Source organism: Mustela putorius, unplaced genomic scaffold (assembly GCF_011764305.1).
Source record: "Mustela putorius furo isolate JIRA1106 unplaced genomic scaffold, ASM1176430v1.1 tig00004007_pilon_pilon_pilon, whole genome shotgun sequence".
Taxonomy (NCBI): Eukaryota; Metazoa; Chordata; class Mammalia; order Carnivora; family Mustelidae; genus Mustela; species Mustela putorius.
Genome location: NW_025422145.1, coordinates 15,002,388 through 15,017,808, shown reverse-complemented (window position 1 = coordinate 15,017,808; position 15,421 = coordinate 15,002,388). Strand labels below are relative to the sequence as shown.

The window sequence follows — 15,421 nt, the reverse complement described above, 5'->3', positions numbered from 1 at the left end:
CTTCTCCAGGCCTGGGTCCCCATTCTGAGGTCTCCCTCAGGGCCCAGCTGTGGTCTGGGAGCTTCTGCATCCATCCAGGCCTGAGCTGGCCTCAGGGTTCTGAGAAGCAAGACCTTCCTGATGGCTGCTTCCACCCCCCGCGAGCTCAGCAGTCTGGCTGGGGTGTGCCGAGGGGTCTAGGACTCTGGGATGGGACTGGGGTGTGCCCAGATACCCTGCTTCTGGTGTGCAGGGTTGGACTGGCCTGGGAAATTACCATTTTTCTTCACACCCTGGCCAGATGCCTTAGCCCCCCTCCTTGGGTGGGGGACAGCCAGAGAGCCCCACCCTGCAGGGCGGGTAAGTGAGAACCTTTGTTGGGCTGAGGAGAGGGCCCAGTGTGGGGCTGGGTCATCTACTTGGTTTGTGTTCTGGGGCTTGGAGCAGAGAGCCTGCGGTGTGGCTGGTCACGCCCTCCTTCCTGGCATAGGGCCCTCTGCAAGGGAGCCTCCCCCAGGCCCCAAGGTGCTGCTGTGGGAGGTGATGCTCCCCAGAGATGCTGCGGCCTGACACAGGTCTGGCTTGACCCTAAAGTCCTTTTTCCACCCACTTCCAGCCCTGCTGGCTTTCGTCCCATGGGCGTGGTTCTCACCTGCCTTCGGGTGGGGCTGGCTGCCAGGAGTGTAGACTGTGGCATCAGGATTGTGAGTGGCCCGTGAGGGGTAGCTCTGACAGCACGTCCCTGTGGTCTTTGTTGCTTCCTTCTATGGAGAACTCTCCTTGCCCTCCCCAGGAAGTAGGGACACTTTCCTAGCCCAGCTGCAGCCCCGCACTGACGTCAGTGGGTCTGCCTGGGTTACCTGTGAATTTGCGGAGCCGGAGATCCCCCTGTCCACCACTGAGCTACAGGAGTGGTCAGGGGTCTCTGGTCCCAGGTGGGTGCAGTGGGTTGGTGTCCGTGGACCAAGTGGAGACAGCTGCGCCAAGCCTCCCCCACCTGCCCCCACTAGTCCGCCCTTTTGCAGGCGGTGGGGCTCGCGGTGGGGCTGCAGTGCGTGCCTGGCAGGGTTCCCTGGCCTGAGAAAGGCGTCCCGGGCAGCCAGGAAGGGGCTTCAGGGGCGCGCGAGGGAGGCATCTGGGTGCTGCCCCGTGACTCAGTTTCCCGGCCGCTCTGCCCGTTTCATGAGCAGCCCCGGCACGGAACGGGAAGGCAGTGAGCGGGGCGGCAAGACCCGAGCTCTGGTCGGGGCCACTCCTTCTCGAGGCGCGTCCGCAAGGGGGGCGCGCGCGTGTCCTGGCCGCGCGTGGCGGGGCGGGCGACGGCAGCGCGCGCGCGGGGGCGGGCGGCTCTGGCTCCGTGACGCGACGCGGGGCGGAGCGGGCGGGCGGGGGCGGAGCGGGCGGGCGGGGGCGGAGCGGAGTCGTCCGCAGAGCAGCCCCTTCCGGCCGCGGCCGCCGACCCCGGCCCCCGGCCCCGCCTGGCTCTATGGACAGGAGCTCGCTGCTGCAGCTTATCCAGGAGCAGGTGCGTGGGGTGGGTGGGGGGCGCCGGCACCGCCCCCGCCGCAGCCCTCCCGCCGCTGGGCTGGGCCGAGGCGACAGAGCTCCCAGAGAGCCGCGGTCCAGTCCCCGCTCCGCGCCTACTCTCTGGCCCCCTCTCCTGCGACCTTGGCCCCCTGCCTGACACCCCAGAAGAGGGTGAGCCAGATCAGGGGTTCTGGGGAGGTATAAGAGGGAGGGAGATCGTTCTCAGACCTCGGCCCTACCCTTCTAGGAGGATGGGCAGGGCAGAAATGAGGTGGGGAGGTCCCTGATTGCTGGAGGAGCTGGAGGCCTGGGACCCAGGCACTGGTCCCTTGGTGGCTCCTGGGACTGTGGCGGTGCAGAGGTCTGGCCCCGAGGTGCTTGGAGCCTGCCTCTCACAGCTGGCCTGGCCCAGCCCTGTAGCCTGGGAGGCCTGACCTACCCTCAAGCCTTGGCCAATGGCCCCCCCACCCCAGCAGCTGGACCCTGAGCACACAGGTTTCATCGGTGCGGACACCTTCACTGGCCTGGTGCACAGCCATGAGCTGCCCCTGGACCCGGCCAAGCTGGACATGCTGGTGGCCTTGGCCCAGAGCAACGAACGGGGCCAAGTCTGCTACCAGGAGCTGGTGGACCTGGTCAGTGCCATAACGGGTGGATAGCAGGGGCAGGGGCCTAGGCCTTGGCAGGCACAGTGCCTGGTCCAAGTGGGGTGGGCAGGCAGCCCCCACTCCCTGTCCTTCCCACCAGGGAGGGGTGTGGACTTGGGGCAGGGACTCCGACTGGACCAGGAGCTGGGCTGGCCAAGGGGCAGGGTGGCTCTGGGGTGGCAGGGAGTATGGTGGCCCACGCTTAGGGCCACCCCCCTCCAGATTAGCAGTAAGCGCTCAAGCAGCTTTAAGCGGGCGATCGCCAACGGACAGAGGGCACTGCCGCGGGACGGGCTGCTGGAGGAGCCAGGCCTGGGTGTCTACAAGCGGTTTGTGCGCTACGTGGCCTACGAGATCCTGCCCCGAGAGGTGGACCGCCACTGGTACTTCTACCGGCACCGCAGCTGCCCACCCCCTGTGTTCATGGCCTCAGTCACCCTTGCCCAGGTGTGCCCACCTGCCTGCCACCCAGCGGCCGCCCACAGGCCTGGCCCCGCCTGGCCCTAACCCTCCCTCCCCAGATCATCGTGTTCCTGTGCTACGGGGCCCGCCTCAACAAGTGGGTGCTGCAGACCTACCACCCCGAGTACATGAAGAGCCCCCTCGTGTACCACCCTGGCCACCGCGCTCGAGCCTGGCGCTTCCTCACCTACATGTTCATGCACGTCGGGTGAGTGGGGGCCCACCTCTGGCATCCGTCCCATCGGGCTGGCAGCCTGACCGCTGACCTCCTGTCTGTTTGCACCCACACGGCCAGCCTGGAGCAACTAGGGTTCAACGCGCTCCTACAGCTCATGATCGGGGTGCCCCTGGAGATGGTGCACGGTCTGCTCCGCATCAGCCTGCTCTACCTGGCCGGCGTGCTGGCAGGTGAGGCAGGCACGGGCCCCCCGGCCGTCTTCCTGGTGAGCCTCACCCTCATGGCTCTCCCTTTGCTCACACAGGCTCCCTGACTGTCTCCATTACCGACATGCGGGCCCCTGTGGTGGGGGGCTCTGGTGGGGTCTACGCCCTGTGCTCGGCACACCTGGCCAACGTCGTCATGGTAACGGGGCAGACTGCGGGGCGGGTGTGGGGAGGGGCCCGCAAGGCCTGCCTCACAGCCTCTGTCTCACGCCCCATCAGAACTGGGCTGGGATGAGGTGTCCCTACAAGCTGCTGAGGATGGTGCTGGCCTTGGTGTGCAGTAAGTAGGGGTCAGGGGGCTGGGGGGCCTCAGCCTACGGCCAGGGCACCCCCCACCTGCCGCCTTTCTCTGCAGTGAGTTCCGAGGTGGGCCGGGCCGTGTGGCTCCGCTTTTCCCCACCACTGCCTGCCTCAGGCCCCCAGCCCAGCTTCATGGCACACCTGGCAGGTGCGGTGGTAGGGGTCAGCATGGGTCTGACCATCCTGCGCAGCTATGAGGAACGCCTGCGGGACCAGTGCGGCTGGTGGGTGGTACTGCTGGCCTATGGCACGTTCCTGCTCTTTGCCATCTTCTGGAACGTCTTCGCCTATGACCTGCTGGGCGCCCACATCCCTCCACCACCCTGATGGGCTCCCCAGGGCTGCACAGGCCAGGGCACAGGCGTATGTGGGCTGGCCATCAGGCGAGCCTGCATGTCTCCCTCTGTGAATGTACATCTTGAGACTGCTTCTCCTCTGTGGGGGCAGGTGTCCCCAGTAGCCCACTAAGTTCAGGCCAAGCCTTACACCAGCCCTGGCCACCCCCTCCCAGGCCTGGGGAGGTAGAGGACTGCCTGGCCAGGCAGTGGAGGTCCCCAGGTGTGGCCCCAACGGAGACCCTGCCCCAGCCTCTCCCCCACGATTTGCGGTCTGAGCCTTTTTGGAGAATGAATAAATATTTTACACAGCAGCAGGCGGCTGTACCAGGGCTCTGGGGGCTGGCCTGGCCTCCCTCCCACTCACTGAGCAGTGTAAGGGCCCTTCCCTCCATGTGGACAACCCGATCTTTCCCCTTGCTTGTGTGCACTGGTGTGAGGGAAGGGTGTGTGTGTGTGTGAGAGAGAGACAGATAGGTGTGGGAAGGAGCTGTGGTCCTCATGGTCAGGTGTGAGTTCTAGCATTTGTTAAGGTCCTGCAGCAGCTAGCCTCCTGCTTGGACAGCCCGCCCTCCAGGGAAACCTGTGGCCTGAGGTTGCGGGCAGGTCAGCAGACCCTGGGTCACAGCCATGTTCAGGCAGCCTGCGCTCTGCACATCTCGGCTGGCGTGGTGTCCTCAGGCATGGCTAGCCTGGGGCTCAGGTCCAGCAGCAGGTTGGGGCACAGCTTCTCCCCCACAGTCCATGTCAGTACTGCTGCCTTGACATGGTGAGGGAGTCCACGGCCCTGAGGGACTGCCTAGGGAGGGCCTAGAGGCCCAGAGACACTGTCCACTCGATCCTCCCGTACAGCTCTGCACACTGCACCCCTGCCTGCCCACGGCCCCTCACCTCTGCTGAGGGCTGCAGCGGGGAGCGCTGGAGGGTGAATTGGGCCACTGTGCGGCGGGACACTAAGGCGCCGCTTCCACAGCCCCTGCAGCCGGACTCATGCCCCACCAGGGCTGGACCAGCTTGACGCAGGGCAGCCCTTCCCAGGGACCCGCAGTGTCATGGACATGGCCATGGGCCCATTTTTCAGGCAAGGACAAGAACCGGCCGGCTGGGCCGCGACCCTGCGGGACACCCTGCTCTCCCGGCCGATCCGGACCCCGGGTGGGTTGGGGGGTCACGGGCGGTGGACTTCGCCAAGCGTTCTCGCCCCACCAGGAAGCTCCGCCCGCGCCGCCAGGCCCCGCCCGCTCGTGGGAAGCCCTCACCGCCGGTTTCCACGCCCGCGGCCGCTCCGGCTCGTTTCGTGTCACGTGCTTCCCCGCTCGGCCCTCGGTGGCCAGGGGTACTCCTCTCGGTGCCTGGGGAAGGGCGATGACGGCGACTCGGGAAACGGGGCTCGTCCGCCCTACCGACCGCCCCTCCCTCCTTCGCCCTACCATCGGTCGGGGATTTCCAGCCGCCCCTGGCGGTCCGCGCGCGCCCACGGCACCTCCCCGTAAGGCGCCAGGACCGCGTCCCTCCGGCTCGAGGCCGGACAGCCGCCATGTTCGCGGGCGGGCGGGGCCCGTGCGGGGCGGGACCTGTGCGGGGCGGGGCCGAGAGTCACTGGCCACCTTCTTGGCGCTGCTCCGGACTTGGACGCCGCGGGTCGCTTTGCTTCAAGCGCATGCTCCCAGCCGGCTCCACCCGCTTTCCCCTCTGCCCGTGGAACGCACGCGCGTCCCCACCCGCCGCGCTGGCCCCGCCCCACGCAGCCGGAACTTCCGGTGGCGGATCGCTGGACCGGGCCCGAGCGGATCGGGGGCTCGGGCTGCGGGCTCGGGCTGCGGGCGCAGGGCGGGCCAGACGCGGAGCCTGGGAGCGAAGCCCAGGCTGTGCCGCGCGGCGCCATGAAGGGCAAGGAGGAGAAGGAGGGTGGCGCGCGGTTGGGCGCCGGCGGCGGAAGCCCCGAAAAGAGCCCGAGCGCGCAGGAGCTCAAGGAGCAGGGCAACCGGCTCTTCGTGGGTCGCAAGTACCCGGAGGCGGCGGCCTGCTACGGCCGCGCCATCGTGAGTGCGCCCGCACCGGGGGAGGGAACCGGCGTCCGGGCCAGGGGAGGGGGCGGGGCCCGGGGTTCGGCCCCGCGTCCTCCCCGGAGCCCCTGCCCGGCCATTCCCGCCGGACCTTCGGAGGCTCTTGGTTCGTACGCGGGGGCGTTGGGGTCCCGAGAGCTCAGTGATGGTCTTGTTTCCGTCGGGTCAGGGCCGCGGCTCTCGAGCCACTGCTGGTTGCCGAAGAAGTACGGTGGGTGGGAGCTTCAGGGTGCTTGAGGCCCCCAGACCGAGGACCAGGGATCCTTGTCTCTTGAGAACCCAGGCCCAAAGCTGGGGCTCTCCCCAGGTCTGGGAAACAGGATTCCAAGATCTACTGGGAGTCAAGAGGGTGGGCTCATGCGGGCCTCAGGACCGGGAGTTCTTCCAGCAGCCCGCAGTACACAGGGGCTTCGAAGCTGAGAAGTTTCTGGTGTTGCAGTTCTAGCCGCGGTCTCTAAACTGGGCCTGGGACAGGGCCTAGGACGGAGAAGGGGGCGCAGAGCTCACTCCCTCATGCTGGCTGGCCTGGCCTTGGTCCCCAGACCCGGAATCCTCTGGTGGCAGTGTACTACACCAACCGGGCCTTGTGCTACCTGAAGATGCAGCAGCACGAGCAGGCCCTGGCTGACTGCCGGCGGGCCTTGGAACTGGACGGGCAGTCTGTGAAGGCACACTTCTTCCTGGGGCAATGCCAGCTAGAGATGGAGAGCTATGATGAGGCCATCGCCAATCTGCAGCGAGGTGGGCCTACAGCTTTCAGGGTTAAGGGGCGCCTGGCACCAGGCGGATGGACTGGCCAGGTGACCTGGAGCCCCTGTTCTTCTAGCCTACAACCTGGCCAAGGAGCAGCGGCTCAACTTCGGCGATGACATCCCTAGTGCTCTGCGCATCGCCAAGAAGAAGCGCTGGAACAGCATCGAGGAGCGGCGCATCCACCAGGAGAACGAGCTGCACTCCTACCTCACCCGGCTCATTGTGGCCGAGCGGGAGAGGTGGGCGGCGCTAGTGGCAGGCTCCAGGGCCCCACCCACCCCCAAGTCAGCACTCCGGGGTTAACGCTGAGTCAAGAACACAGGTGTTTATTGAAGGCCAACACTGGCAAGCAGGAGATGGAGGGAAGTGAGACCTGAATGAGCCCAAGGTTGGGGTGGAGTGAGAGCTCTTCTGGCCAGACCCATTTCTGACTAGCCCCTGGTTGACCCCCAGGGAGCTAGAAGAATGCCAGCGGAACCATGAGGGTGATGAGGATGATGGCCACATCCGGGCCCAGCAGGCCTGCATCGAGGCCAAGCACGTGAGGGTGCCCCAGCCCACGTGTGGATGTGTGCGTGTTTGCGTGCCTGTGACGGGAGGGTGCCCGTGCCTGTGCCTGGGGAAGGGGAATGGGGCATGTGGCCCACGCGTAGCTGCTTGTTTTTTCGCAGGACAAGTACTTAGCAGACATGGATGAGCTTTTCTCCCAGGTGGATGAGAAGAGAAAGGTAAGCTGTCTGTCCTCTGGGTAGCAGGAATTGGAGCACTCTTCTCATCCCGGTGCCTAATGTCACCCCACGTGTTGCAGAAGCGAGATATCCCGGACTACCTGTGTGGCAAGATCAGCTTTGAGCTCATGCGCGAGCCGTGCATCACACCCAGTGGCATCACCTACGACCGCAAGGACATTGAGGAGCACCTGCAGGTGAGGGCCCGTGAGTGCTGGGAGCAGGACCCATAACCACTGAGCACTTTCTGACCCTGTTGTCACTGCACACTGCAGCGCGTGGGCCACTTTGACCCTGTCACCCGGAGCCCCCTGACCCAGGAACAGCTCATCCCCAACCTGGCCATGAAAGAGGTCATTGATGCGTTCATCTCCGAGAACGGCTGGGTGGAGGACTACTGAGGCCAGGCAAGGGCCAGGGCTGCCCACCTTGCCTAGCTCCCAGGAGGAGGGCCTTGGGGCAGTAGCTCCCAGTCCTTGTACATAGTTTGTGTCCCTAGATCTCTGCCCTGGTGTCCCCAACCCCGTCCTCATCAGTTCTGCTGCTGGACCATGAGCCCCACTTCCACCCACATCTGGGCCAGAAACAGCAGGCGAGGGTGGGCTGCTGCCACCGCTGTCCTGTAATAAAATCTGTGAGCACTATAGGGGTGTGTGCTGGTGTGTGCTGGGCTCACCAGCCGCCCAAGCGGGCTAGTTGAGGAAGGTAGAGATGAACACACTGGTGTCCAAGTTGAGTGTAGCATGCCACCATCGGTCAGGGAAATACAGCACCTGGTGGAGGGTAGGGAGGGGTACAGGGATTAGTTGGTGTGGTGCCGGGTCCAGCCTGGCCCCTTTGTGCCACCTACTGACCTCACCAGCCTGGACGGTGCACTCCAGGGGCTTTGCAGATGGTACCAGAGTTGGGTATATATCCTGAAGCCAGGCCAGCGTGGTTTTGTTGGGATGGAACTCTGGTGTCTTCTCCGGGGGGTATAGGAACCAGCGCTGAGAGCGGGAGCAGCAAGGTCACTCTGTTGCAGTCAGTAAGCTCCAAGCCCCAGCCCCCACCCCCATCGTGTGCTAACCTTGCGGCCATAGATGACCTCTGAGAACCCTGGCCCGTGCCAGTGGAAGGGCACCCCAGAACCAGCTCCTGTGGGGTCATATGTGAGCAACTGCTGATGCCACCCAATTTAGAGTTTCTTCTTCCCTCCCAAATCCCCTTTGTAGGGTACCCACCTGCGATTCCAAAGCTGTAAGCGGTAGTGGTACCCAACAGACTAAATGGTGGTGGGGAGTAGTGCTGAAAAAGCGATGCCCATTCGCTAAAATTGTTATCCCCAAAGAAATACAGGGTGTCTGCCAACAAAGAAGAGAGAAGGTGCAGGGATCTTGGCAGCTGGGCACTCCCAGATGCCCCTGTCCCACCCCAGGGCCAACCAGATCAGACTCACCGTTGCCCAGGGTGGTAGGATCCTGGGGATGCAGCAGATGCTCCACGTACTCCTGGAAGGGCAGGTCCACTGCGGGAAAGGGGTTGATGAGGACTAGCCAAGGCCGCGTGCAAGATGCTGGCATGCGGGCTGGGCCGGAGGGTGGGGCAGCTCACCTTTCCGGTAGGAGTAGGTATTGGCAGTGCTCAGGCGAACCATGCTGTCCCCAAACGAGGCCAGGAGCCTTTCTCGGGCGCACAGAGCCCGGAACCTCTGGGGGGTGGGGAAAAGACTCAAGGGCCAGGCCCAGCACGGGTGCCAAGTGGCCAGGAGGGGCGCCCGCACTCACCGAGTTGTCTGTGAGGCCCTGCAGGATGACGGGTCTGGAGAAGGCGTAGCTGGAAGGGCAGAGGCACGGCCAGGTCTCACTCTCTCCCACCCGCCCCAACCCCACCCGCGTTAGCTCAAAAGGGGGTTGCTCTCGGGAGCCGGGGTGGGGGGTCCGCAAGCAGCCGGAGGGCGCGCGCACTGCGGTCTAGGAGGAGTGACCAGTGCGAGGGGGCGCACGTACTGCTGCACGAACTCGGAGTAGCTGAGGTCGGCCCGACGTTCCACCGCGCAGCGCTGCTCCTCGGTCAGGGCCGCCGGCGCCCCGGGCCCGCGCAGCTGCCTGCGGACACAGCGGGTCAGCGGTCCGCCCCACCGCGCGCCGCGCCCCCCCCCCCGCCCGCCGGCGCTGCTCACCACCCTCCGTCGCCCGCTTCCGCGAGGCCGCGCCGGGCCAGAGCCGCCAGCATCCAGACAAGCAGCAGCAAGAGCGGCCGCGCCCCCGGCGCCATGAGCCCGCCGCCGCGAGGCATGTCGGGAGCTCCGTCGTCGTGGCAACGGGGACCACCCCGGAAGCAGTTCCTCGGGCCCTGCCCCGGAAGGGAGGGCACTTTCGGAAGGATGCGCGAAGGCCGCGGGAGAGGAGACGGTGGCTATGGCCGGTACCCATGGCGACGTGCCTCCCACCCCCAGAGTCGCCCGGCGTGGGGCCTGGGCGCGGCGGCGCGACGACGGCGCACAGGCAGCCTCAGACTGCGGCTGCTGCCTCCTTTATTTGCGGCTCCCGCCCCGGCCCGCCCCGGCCGAGCCCGCGCAAGCAGGTCAGGAGTACTCGCACAAGTGGCCGCAGCCCGCGGGGCAGTGCGAGCTGCCCTCCAGCCACTTCATGATGTGCTGCAGGTGGCCGCCGTGGCTGCAGCCCTGGCACCACACGAACAGCCCCTTGACCACGTGGTGGCAGACGGCGCACATGCTGGCGCAGCGGTGGCAGCGGTCACACACCCAGCCGCGGCTGCTCATGGGCCGCTTGCAGTGGCTGCAGTTGACGTGCAGCGTGGTGGACGCCTGGTTGAGGCAGCTGATGGCGCGGCTGGTGCTCAGCTTGACCACCTGGTTGGACACGTTCCAGAGGCAGAAGCGCTGCAGCAGGTCGATGTAGGACGTGTACCAGTGTTCCTGGGGGGACGGGCGGGAGGCCAAGGCCTGGAGGCGGGCACACTGGGGGCTCCCCCCAACCGGGGCGGGGGGTGGGGAAGGCAGGCCTGCGGGGGCAGTCCTGGGGGTGGTGGGGACCCCCCGCCCGCCCAGTCACCCACCTGCGTCTGCTCATCAATGTCCTTGCGCACACGCTCGCCCAGCACGATGAGCACGGACACAGCCATCTGCACGTCTCCCTGCTCTGCATAGAAGCGCAGCATGTCACACACCAGGGCACTGAAGAAGTCAGGGGGCAGGCGGGTGTCATAGAGAGCATGTGACACGGAGATGAGTGAGAAGGAGGAGTCCACGGGCGCCAGGGAAGCTGCATCTGCCTCACTGCCGCTCACGTGCGGGGAGTCCGCCTTGTCCTGTAGGTGCTCCGGGCCCGGGGGCGTGTCCACAATCTCGTGGCGCAGGGGGAAGGCTTCCTGAGGCAGCACATATTCTGGTTCCTCCGCTGTGAGGCAGGGACGGGGAGGGCAAGGTCTGAGCCTCTGGCCCCACCAGCCAGCGCCACTCCCCGAGCCCCGACTCACTGTGTGCATGTTCCGGGTCCAGCAGGTACAGCTCGTCCTCCTCGCCCTCCACGTCACCCAGCAGGTAGTCTGCAGGCACATCGCTGCCCTCTGTCTCTTCGTTATCTGCCCACGATGGAGGCGGGATGCGTTGCACGAGAGCGGATTCTGGGACGCCCTAGCTCCACTCCCCTCAGTGCCCTGTCCGCCCCCCCTGCCTACCCTCATTGGTGATGAGTGTGGTTGAGGAGTCAAGCAGCACTGTGTCGCTCCGTGTGTCTCCCTTGCTACGGTCCAGCCTGGTCTCACTGCCCAACCCTGGGGCCATATCCTTCAGGTTGAAACTGGGGGCAGGGAAGGCCAGTGGGTCGACGGGCTCCAACAGTCCCCACCCTGAGGAGAGCCACCCCCAAACATGTACCTGTTCATAAGTGGCAAGCCGTAAGAGCTGCCCTTGCCCACACTGTGGTTGAGGCTGGCGGCAGACGCCAGGCCAGGGCTAGAGTAGATGATCCGCAGCATGGTCCAGGTCTGCGCTACCTAGGGGCAGGCGCCGGGCACTCACAAAGGGTCTCGGTTCCCGGCACCCCATGCAGACTGCCCCCCTGACTCCTGGACAGAGCCAGACTCAGACTCAGTGTTCAGCTGCCCCAGGCACCCAATGTCCTGGTCCACCCCAGCTGCAGAAATGGACGCCTATGCCAAAGATGCAAATCTGGTCTCTGTCCTACGAGGGCACAGGAAGGATCAGAAATTGGAGGCAGCGAACAAGGAGTGAGCCCGTGGGCTCAGGAAGACAGTGAGAAGCAATGTGGTCCCCTGTGGAGTCAGACACTTTGGGAAATCCAAAAGCAAAGTGAGCCATGAGAGGGGGCTGGGACACCACAACACGCCAGGCCTGCACCCCAGCGGTGGCACTGGCATCTGGCCCACTTCAGGGCACAGGGTACCCTCAGTTACTAAGGGTGGTGGCTGGTGGTGGCCACCACCAGAGCTGAGCGCTGAAACCAGAGTAGGGTCCGAGTATACCAGATGGGGGCACCCCCAAGGCCATGGTCCCTGGACTGCCCCACCTACCTGGTTTCGGCCAAGCTCCCGAGCCACTTTGGCATTGTGGTCACAGAGCTCGGCAAGAGGCCGACCGGCCAGGGCATAACGCTCAGCGGTGTCCACGAACCAGCTCATGCTGCCGCTGCTGGGCTCCATCTCAAAGACACTGAGGGCACTAGACGCAAGGCCCACAAAAGGCTCGGCAGGGTCCAGCTTGCGCTTGAAGAAGATGGGGTGGCGCCGATCACCGGCACAGGGCTTGCGCCCAGACTCGGCAGACACCAGGCTCTCCTTAGCAGCAAAGGCCAGGTCTCCAAAGAGGCCATAGCAGAGGCCCTCAGGGTTGGCACGCTCGACAGGCTGGCTGGCATCGCGGAACAGGTGCTGGCACAGTGTGCTGTCCTTAGAGCCGGAGAGCAGGAAGGAGGGATCGTGTGGGTGGCGCCAGGCAATGCCCGTTGTGACGTCGCGGTGCTCCTCAAACATGGCAGCCGGGACAAAAGGCCGGCGCACGTCCCACACGTAGATGTTATGGTCCACCATCATGGAGCAGGTAGCCAGGTGGTGACGGCACTCAGGCCGCCACTTGACTCGGGCCACCGAGGCGATGGTTTGCACGCAGTGCACCTCCTTGGCGCGGTGCGTTGTCATGTCCCAGACCTTCACCATCTTGTCACGCCCACCCGTGGCCAGCCAGCCCCTATAACAGATCCACGAAGCCCTCAGTGTCCTCGCCAGGGCTGGAAGGGCTCCCCACTCTGTCTCGCAGGTCTGGAGGCAGCCCTCCATAAGCCCACCTGTCCCACCCTGCTGCCTGTGCCCGCACACCACCCCGCCCCACACCTGTCCTCAGGGTGCCAGTCGCAGCAGAAGACAGGACCGTTGTGGGCGGTGAACATCCTCTCGCAGCGGTCGGGCCGCCGGATGTCCCAGAGCTGCACGTTGCCATTCTCGAAGGTGGAGGCGAAGGTGAAGTAGTCCCGGATGCTGAACTGGACGTCCCGCACGCTCTCTGACTGGCCTGTGGGCAGGACATCATTAGAAAAGGTGAGGCTCCAGGACAGAGAGCAGCCAACGCTGGAGCCCTCAGAGAGGCCGTGGACTGCGGCCACGTGCCTGTCTGCAGCCAAAGCGGGGAGGCCTAGAAGAAGGAGTCAACAGCCCTAAGCCTGCCTGGGGCAGACGGTGGCAAGAGAGGCTTCCCACAGAAGAAACGGTAGAGCAAGCCAGGGAGTGGGATGCCAGGCGCCATGTAGTTTTTGAACCAAACCGGCGCACCCCGATTCTCCCCTGGATTGTGCTGACGCCGTCCCTGCACAGAGCTGTGGCGCAGCTCCAGGACTGGCTGTCAGAGCACTGAGCTAACGGGAGCCTTGCCGTGCTGTCAGTATGCGCTCCCCCGAGAGAGGTCCAAGGCGGCCTGCATGAGGGTCCCCCAGTGTCTGCTGCATCCCTTCACCTTGAGCTGGAGCTGCTGGGTCCGCCCTAGGGGACTGGGACCTTAAAGGTCTGTGTCCACCCCCACGGACCACGACCCCAAGAGCCTTCAAGGATGCTCGCGTTTCCACACTGCAGGTAGGTCAGGGTCTTAGGAGGCCCCCAATACTCTGAGGCTACTGAGGATTCTGCCCCATGCTTCGTGTGGTTTCTTCAGGGTGGACATGACCTCGATGGCACAAGGCCAGCTGTCAAGAAGCTGGGCCTGCTGGGAAAAGAACTGGATGGGAGGGCGGGCAGCATACCCCACCCTCTCTCTGTCCGGGAGGGGAGGCCCCAGTGGGCTTCCTGCCATGAAGCGGCCTGGAGCTCGGAAGCAGCAAGACAGACCCTCAGCTCGGCGGCCCAGCTTGGCTGCAGTCCACTCAGGCTGGCCCTCTCCCTGGTCCCATACCCGGCCCCTCCCAGGCTGACCCACACCCACTCTTCTAGTGCTCTCTGGGAGCAGGTGTAAAGACCTCTGATGCCCACCATGCACTTCTCCACCTGCCCTACCCGCCTCCAGGGCCTCACCCGAGAAGGTGCTGACGGAGTCCTTCCTGCGGAGGTCGAAGCACTTCATGAAGCCGTCCTGGGAGCCACTGAGCAGCACGTGGGCCTCGGTGGGGTGGAAGCAGACTTTGTTCACCGTGCGTTTGTGCTCTGTGAACAGCTGGTCCTGCTTGTTGCGGGATGGCCGTCCCAGGTTCCAGGTGACCACCACGCCATTGGTGGCCGCCGTGGCCAGCAGGTTCTCATCCATCTGGTGCCAGACCACATCCGCGCAGCTCAGGTTGAGGGAGGGCTTGCGGCCCACACGGAGGTTCAGCTTCTCCACAAACTGCTCGTCCTCAATGGCGTAGATCTTGAAGATGCTGCGGCCGGCCACAACCACCTGGGCTGCGTCCCGGCACACGCTGATGGCATTGGCCGGCGCGTCCAGGTGGCAGTGCATGGTACGGCCAGTCAGCGCGCTGCCACCCAGGGCTGTGGTCACTCGGGACATCTTCTCCATGTCTGTGCCGGTTGGGGGAACAGGAGGTTGGTGACGAGAGCTGGGCTTATCAGCCCGGTGGGGCCTGTCAGTTCCGACCCTTCACCCTGGTTGGGTCCCCCCAGATGGCTTTGTCCTGGACGGGTCAGTCTTGGCGAGCCCGTCCAGAACAGCGGGCTGCCCCTCAATGAGGAGACATCGCTGTCCCGCAGCTCGGCCGTCCCGTCTGCCTTCCGGGGAGCCCCTACCTGGTCCCTCCCAGCCCGGGCCAGCGCTCCATGCCCCCAGCAGTCGGATCGGGCGATCTCTGGTCTTTCGGTCCGTCAGTCCCCGCAAGGAAGCGAGGGAGTTCCCGTGGTCCACACGGTGCGTCCGGGAGCCTCCGGGGAGGGACAGAGGGGCGCGGGGGACGCACACGGACGCCAAGGACTGAGCCGTTCAGGGAGCCTGAGGGCACTGGCCGGAGGCCGGCGGCGCGCGCGGGGGAGCGGAGGCAGCGGGACGGCGGCCAGGGGGCTTGGAGAAGCCTCTCCCTCCGCGACCACCACGACCCTCTCCTAAACTTGCCGGGCCGGGCCTGGCCGGAACCACCGTGCCGGAAGCAGCCCTTCGCTTTTCTGTCCCCCAGCGCCCGGCTCGCCGGAAGTGTCCCCGTCTTGCCCGCCTCTCACCGGAAGCGGGCCCCCGCGCCGCAAACGTTCCGGGTCAGGGAGCCGAGCTAGTGGAGGCGGAGGCATAGACCTGAACGGAGGTAGAGGCGCTGCCCTGGGCTCCCCCGGTCCCGCCTCAGCGGCCGGTCTCTTTGCCACAGAGTTTGCATGCTAGTGCCCGACTGCGCCGACAAGCCCAGCCCCCCTAACGAGCCTCGCATCCCTCCAGCCGTCTACCCGGGACGCCCGCCTCAGCTGCCGCTCCGGGGCCCGCCCCGCGCCCGGCGAGCTCCGAGGCGCTGCCGCCGCTGCGCGCTGTGCGCTCAGCGCTGCAGGCCTTGGCCTCTCTGGGCCCTCGCATCCAGCAGGGGGTCTCCGCGGCGCTCGGCCGCTGGGTCCTGCTCGTCCGTCCCACGCACGCGGCTGGCCCCTTGCTCAGGCGGGGCTCGCGGCTGCCCGGGTCTCCGCAGACTCCAGGGCCCGGTAGGACCCGCTGCTCCGCGCAGCCGGCGCCACCCCGAGAGCATTTCGGGGCCTCCCTGCCTGGCGTG

General features: G+C 65.7%; 4 protein-coding genes across 12 annotated transcripts; 2 read left to right on the top strand and 2 right to left on the bottom strand.

Moving 5' to 3' along the window:
* Nucleotides 1–22: 22 nt before the first annotated feature.
* On the top strand, nt 23–4,008 carry RHBDL1 (rhomboid like 1). Of its 8 annotated transcripts, none has more exons than XM_045072104.1 (8): nt 23–1,677; nt 1,983–2,141; nt 2,376–2,600; nt 2,675–2,823; nt 2,911–3,023; nt 3,098–3,198; nt 3,279–3,339; nt 3,415–4,008. In XM_045072104.1, exons 1-8 carry the CDS (start codon nt 1,162–1,164, stop codon nt 3,684–3,686), a joined length of 1,596 nt encoding a protein of 531 aa, XP_044928039.1. In that variant the 5' UTR covers nt 23–1,161; the 3' UTR covers nt 3,687–4,008. The 8 variants fall into 8 exon arrangements, with proteins under 8 accessions (XP_044928039.1, XP_044928041.1, XP_044928038.1 ...); XM_045072106.1 differs by having other exon boundaries at nt 1,980–2,141; nt 3,508–4,008; XM_045072103.1 differs by having other exon boundaries at nt 1,980–2,141.
* Nucleotides 4,009–5,428: 1,420 nt separating this feature from the next.
* On the top strand, nt 5,429–7,885 carry STUB1 (STIP1 homology and U-box containing protein 1). Its single transcript, XM_004750846.3, has 7 exons — nt 5,429–5,736; nt 6,303–6,501; nt 6,587–6,752; nt 6,967–7,054; nt 7,185–7,241; nt 7,322–7,438; nt 7,517–7,885. Exons 1-7 carry the CDS (start codon nt 5,578–5,580, stop codon nt 7,640–7,642), a joined length of 912 nt encoding a protein of 303 aa, XP_004750903.1. The 5' UTR covers nt 5,429–5,577; the 3' UTR covers nt 7,643–7,885.
* Nucleotides 6,824–9,553, bottom strand: JMJD8 (jumonji domain containing 8). Its single transcript, XM_045072111.1, has 10 exons — nt 9,403–9,553; nt 9,230–9,328; nt 9,008–9,056; nt 8,835–8,931; nt 8,680–8,748; nt 8,465–8,584; nt 8,311–8,378; nt 8,096–8,230; nt 7,918–8,014; nt 6,824–7,342 (listed from the first exon to the last, which is right to left on the bottom strand). Exons 1-9 carry the CDS (start codon nt 9,516–9,518, stop codon nt 7,934–7,936), a joined length of 834 nt encoding a protein of 277 aa, XP_044928046.1. The 5' UTR covers nt 9,519–9,553; the 3' UTR covers nt 6,824–7,342; nt 7,918–7,933.
* A 186-nt stretch (nt 9,554–9,739) lies between these two features.
* Nucleotides 9,740–14,865, bottom strand: WDR24 (WD repeat domain 24). Of its 2 annotated transcripts, XM_004750847.3 has the most exons (9): nt 14,469–14,862; nt 13,761–14,243; nt 12,594–12,771; nt 11,778–12,450; nt 11,122–11,240; nt 10,923–11,044; nt 10,722–10,826; nt 10,302–10,642; nt 9,740–10,161 (listed from the first exon to the last, which is right to left on the bottom strand). In XM_004750847.3, exons 2-9 carry the CDS (start codon nt 14,239–14,241, stop codon nt 9,808–9,810), a joined length of 2,373 nt encoding a protein of 790 aa, XP_004750904.1. In that variant the 5' UTR covers nt 14,242–14,243; nt 14,469–14,862; the 3' UTR covers nt 9,740–9,807. The 2 variants fall into 2 exon arrangements, with proteins under 2 accessions (XP_004750904.1, XP_012910762.1); XM_013055308.2 differs by having other exon boundaries at nt 10,302–10,384; nt 13,761–14,865.
* Between the last annotated feature and the right edge of the window lie 556 nt (nt 14,866–15,421).

Excerpts from the sequence above, each read along its gene's own strand:
- RHBDL1 (XM_045072103.1), top strand. The coding sequence starts at position 1,162 with ATGAGCAGCCCCGGCACGGAACGGGAAGGCAGTGAGCGGGGCGGCAAG. Across the intron at positions 2,601-2,674 it reads CCTCAGTCACCCTTGCCCAG|ATCATCGTGTTCCTGTGCTA; the intron begins GTGTGCCCACCT and ends CTCCCTCCCCAG. Across the intron at positions 2,824-2,910 it reads TACATGTTCATGCACGTCGG|CCTGGAGCAACTAGGGTTCA; the intron begins GTGAGTGGGGGC and ends CCACACGGCCAG.
- STUB1 (XM_004750846.3), top strand. The coding sequence starts at position 5,578 with ATGAAGGGCAAGGAGGAGAAGGAGGGTGGCGCGCGGTTGGGCGCCGGC. Across the intron at positions 7,242-7,321 it reads AGGTGGATGAGAAGAGAAAG|AAGCGAGATATCCCGGACTA; the intron begins GTAAGCTGTCTG and ends CACGTGTTGCAG. Across the intron at positions 7,439-7,516 it reads ACATTGAGGAGCACCTGCAG|CGCGTGGGCCACTTTGACCC; the intron begins GTGAGGGCCCGT and ends TGCACACTGCAG.
- JMJD8 (XM_045072111.1), bottom strand. The coding sequence starts at position 9,518 with ATGCCTCGCGGCGGCGGGCTCATGGCGCCGGGGGCGCGGCCGCTCTTG. Across the intron at positions 9,329-9,402 it reads GAAGCGGGCGACGGAGGGTG|GCAGCTGCGCGGGCCCGGGG; the intron begins GTGAGCAGCGCC and ends CTGTGTCCGCAG. Across the intron at positions 8,379-8,464 it reads TTACAGCTTTGGAATCGCAG|GAGCTGGTTCTGGGGTGCCC; the intron begins GTGGGTACCCTA and ends ATGACCCCACAG.
- WDR24 (XM_004750847.3), bottom strand. The coding sequence starts at position 14,241 with ATGGAGAAGATGTCCCGAGTGACCACAGCCCTGGGTGGCAGCGCGCTG. Across the intron at positions 12,772-13,760 it reads CTCCGTCAGCACCTTCTCGG|GCCAGTCAGAGAGCGTGCGG; the intron begins GTGAGGCCCTGG and ends TCCTGCCCACAG. Across the intron at positions 11,241-11,777 it reads GGGAGCTTGGCCGAAACCAG|GTAGCGCAGACCTGGACCAT; the intron begins GTAGGTGGGGCA and ends GCCTGCCCCTAG.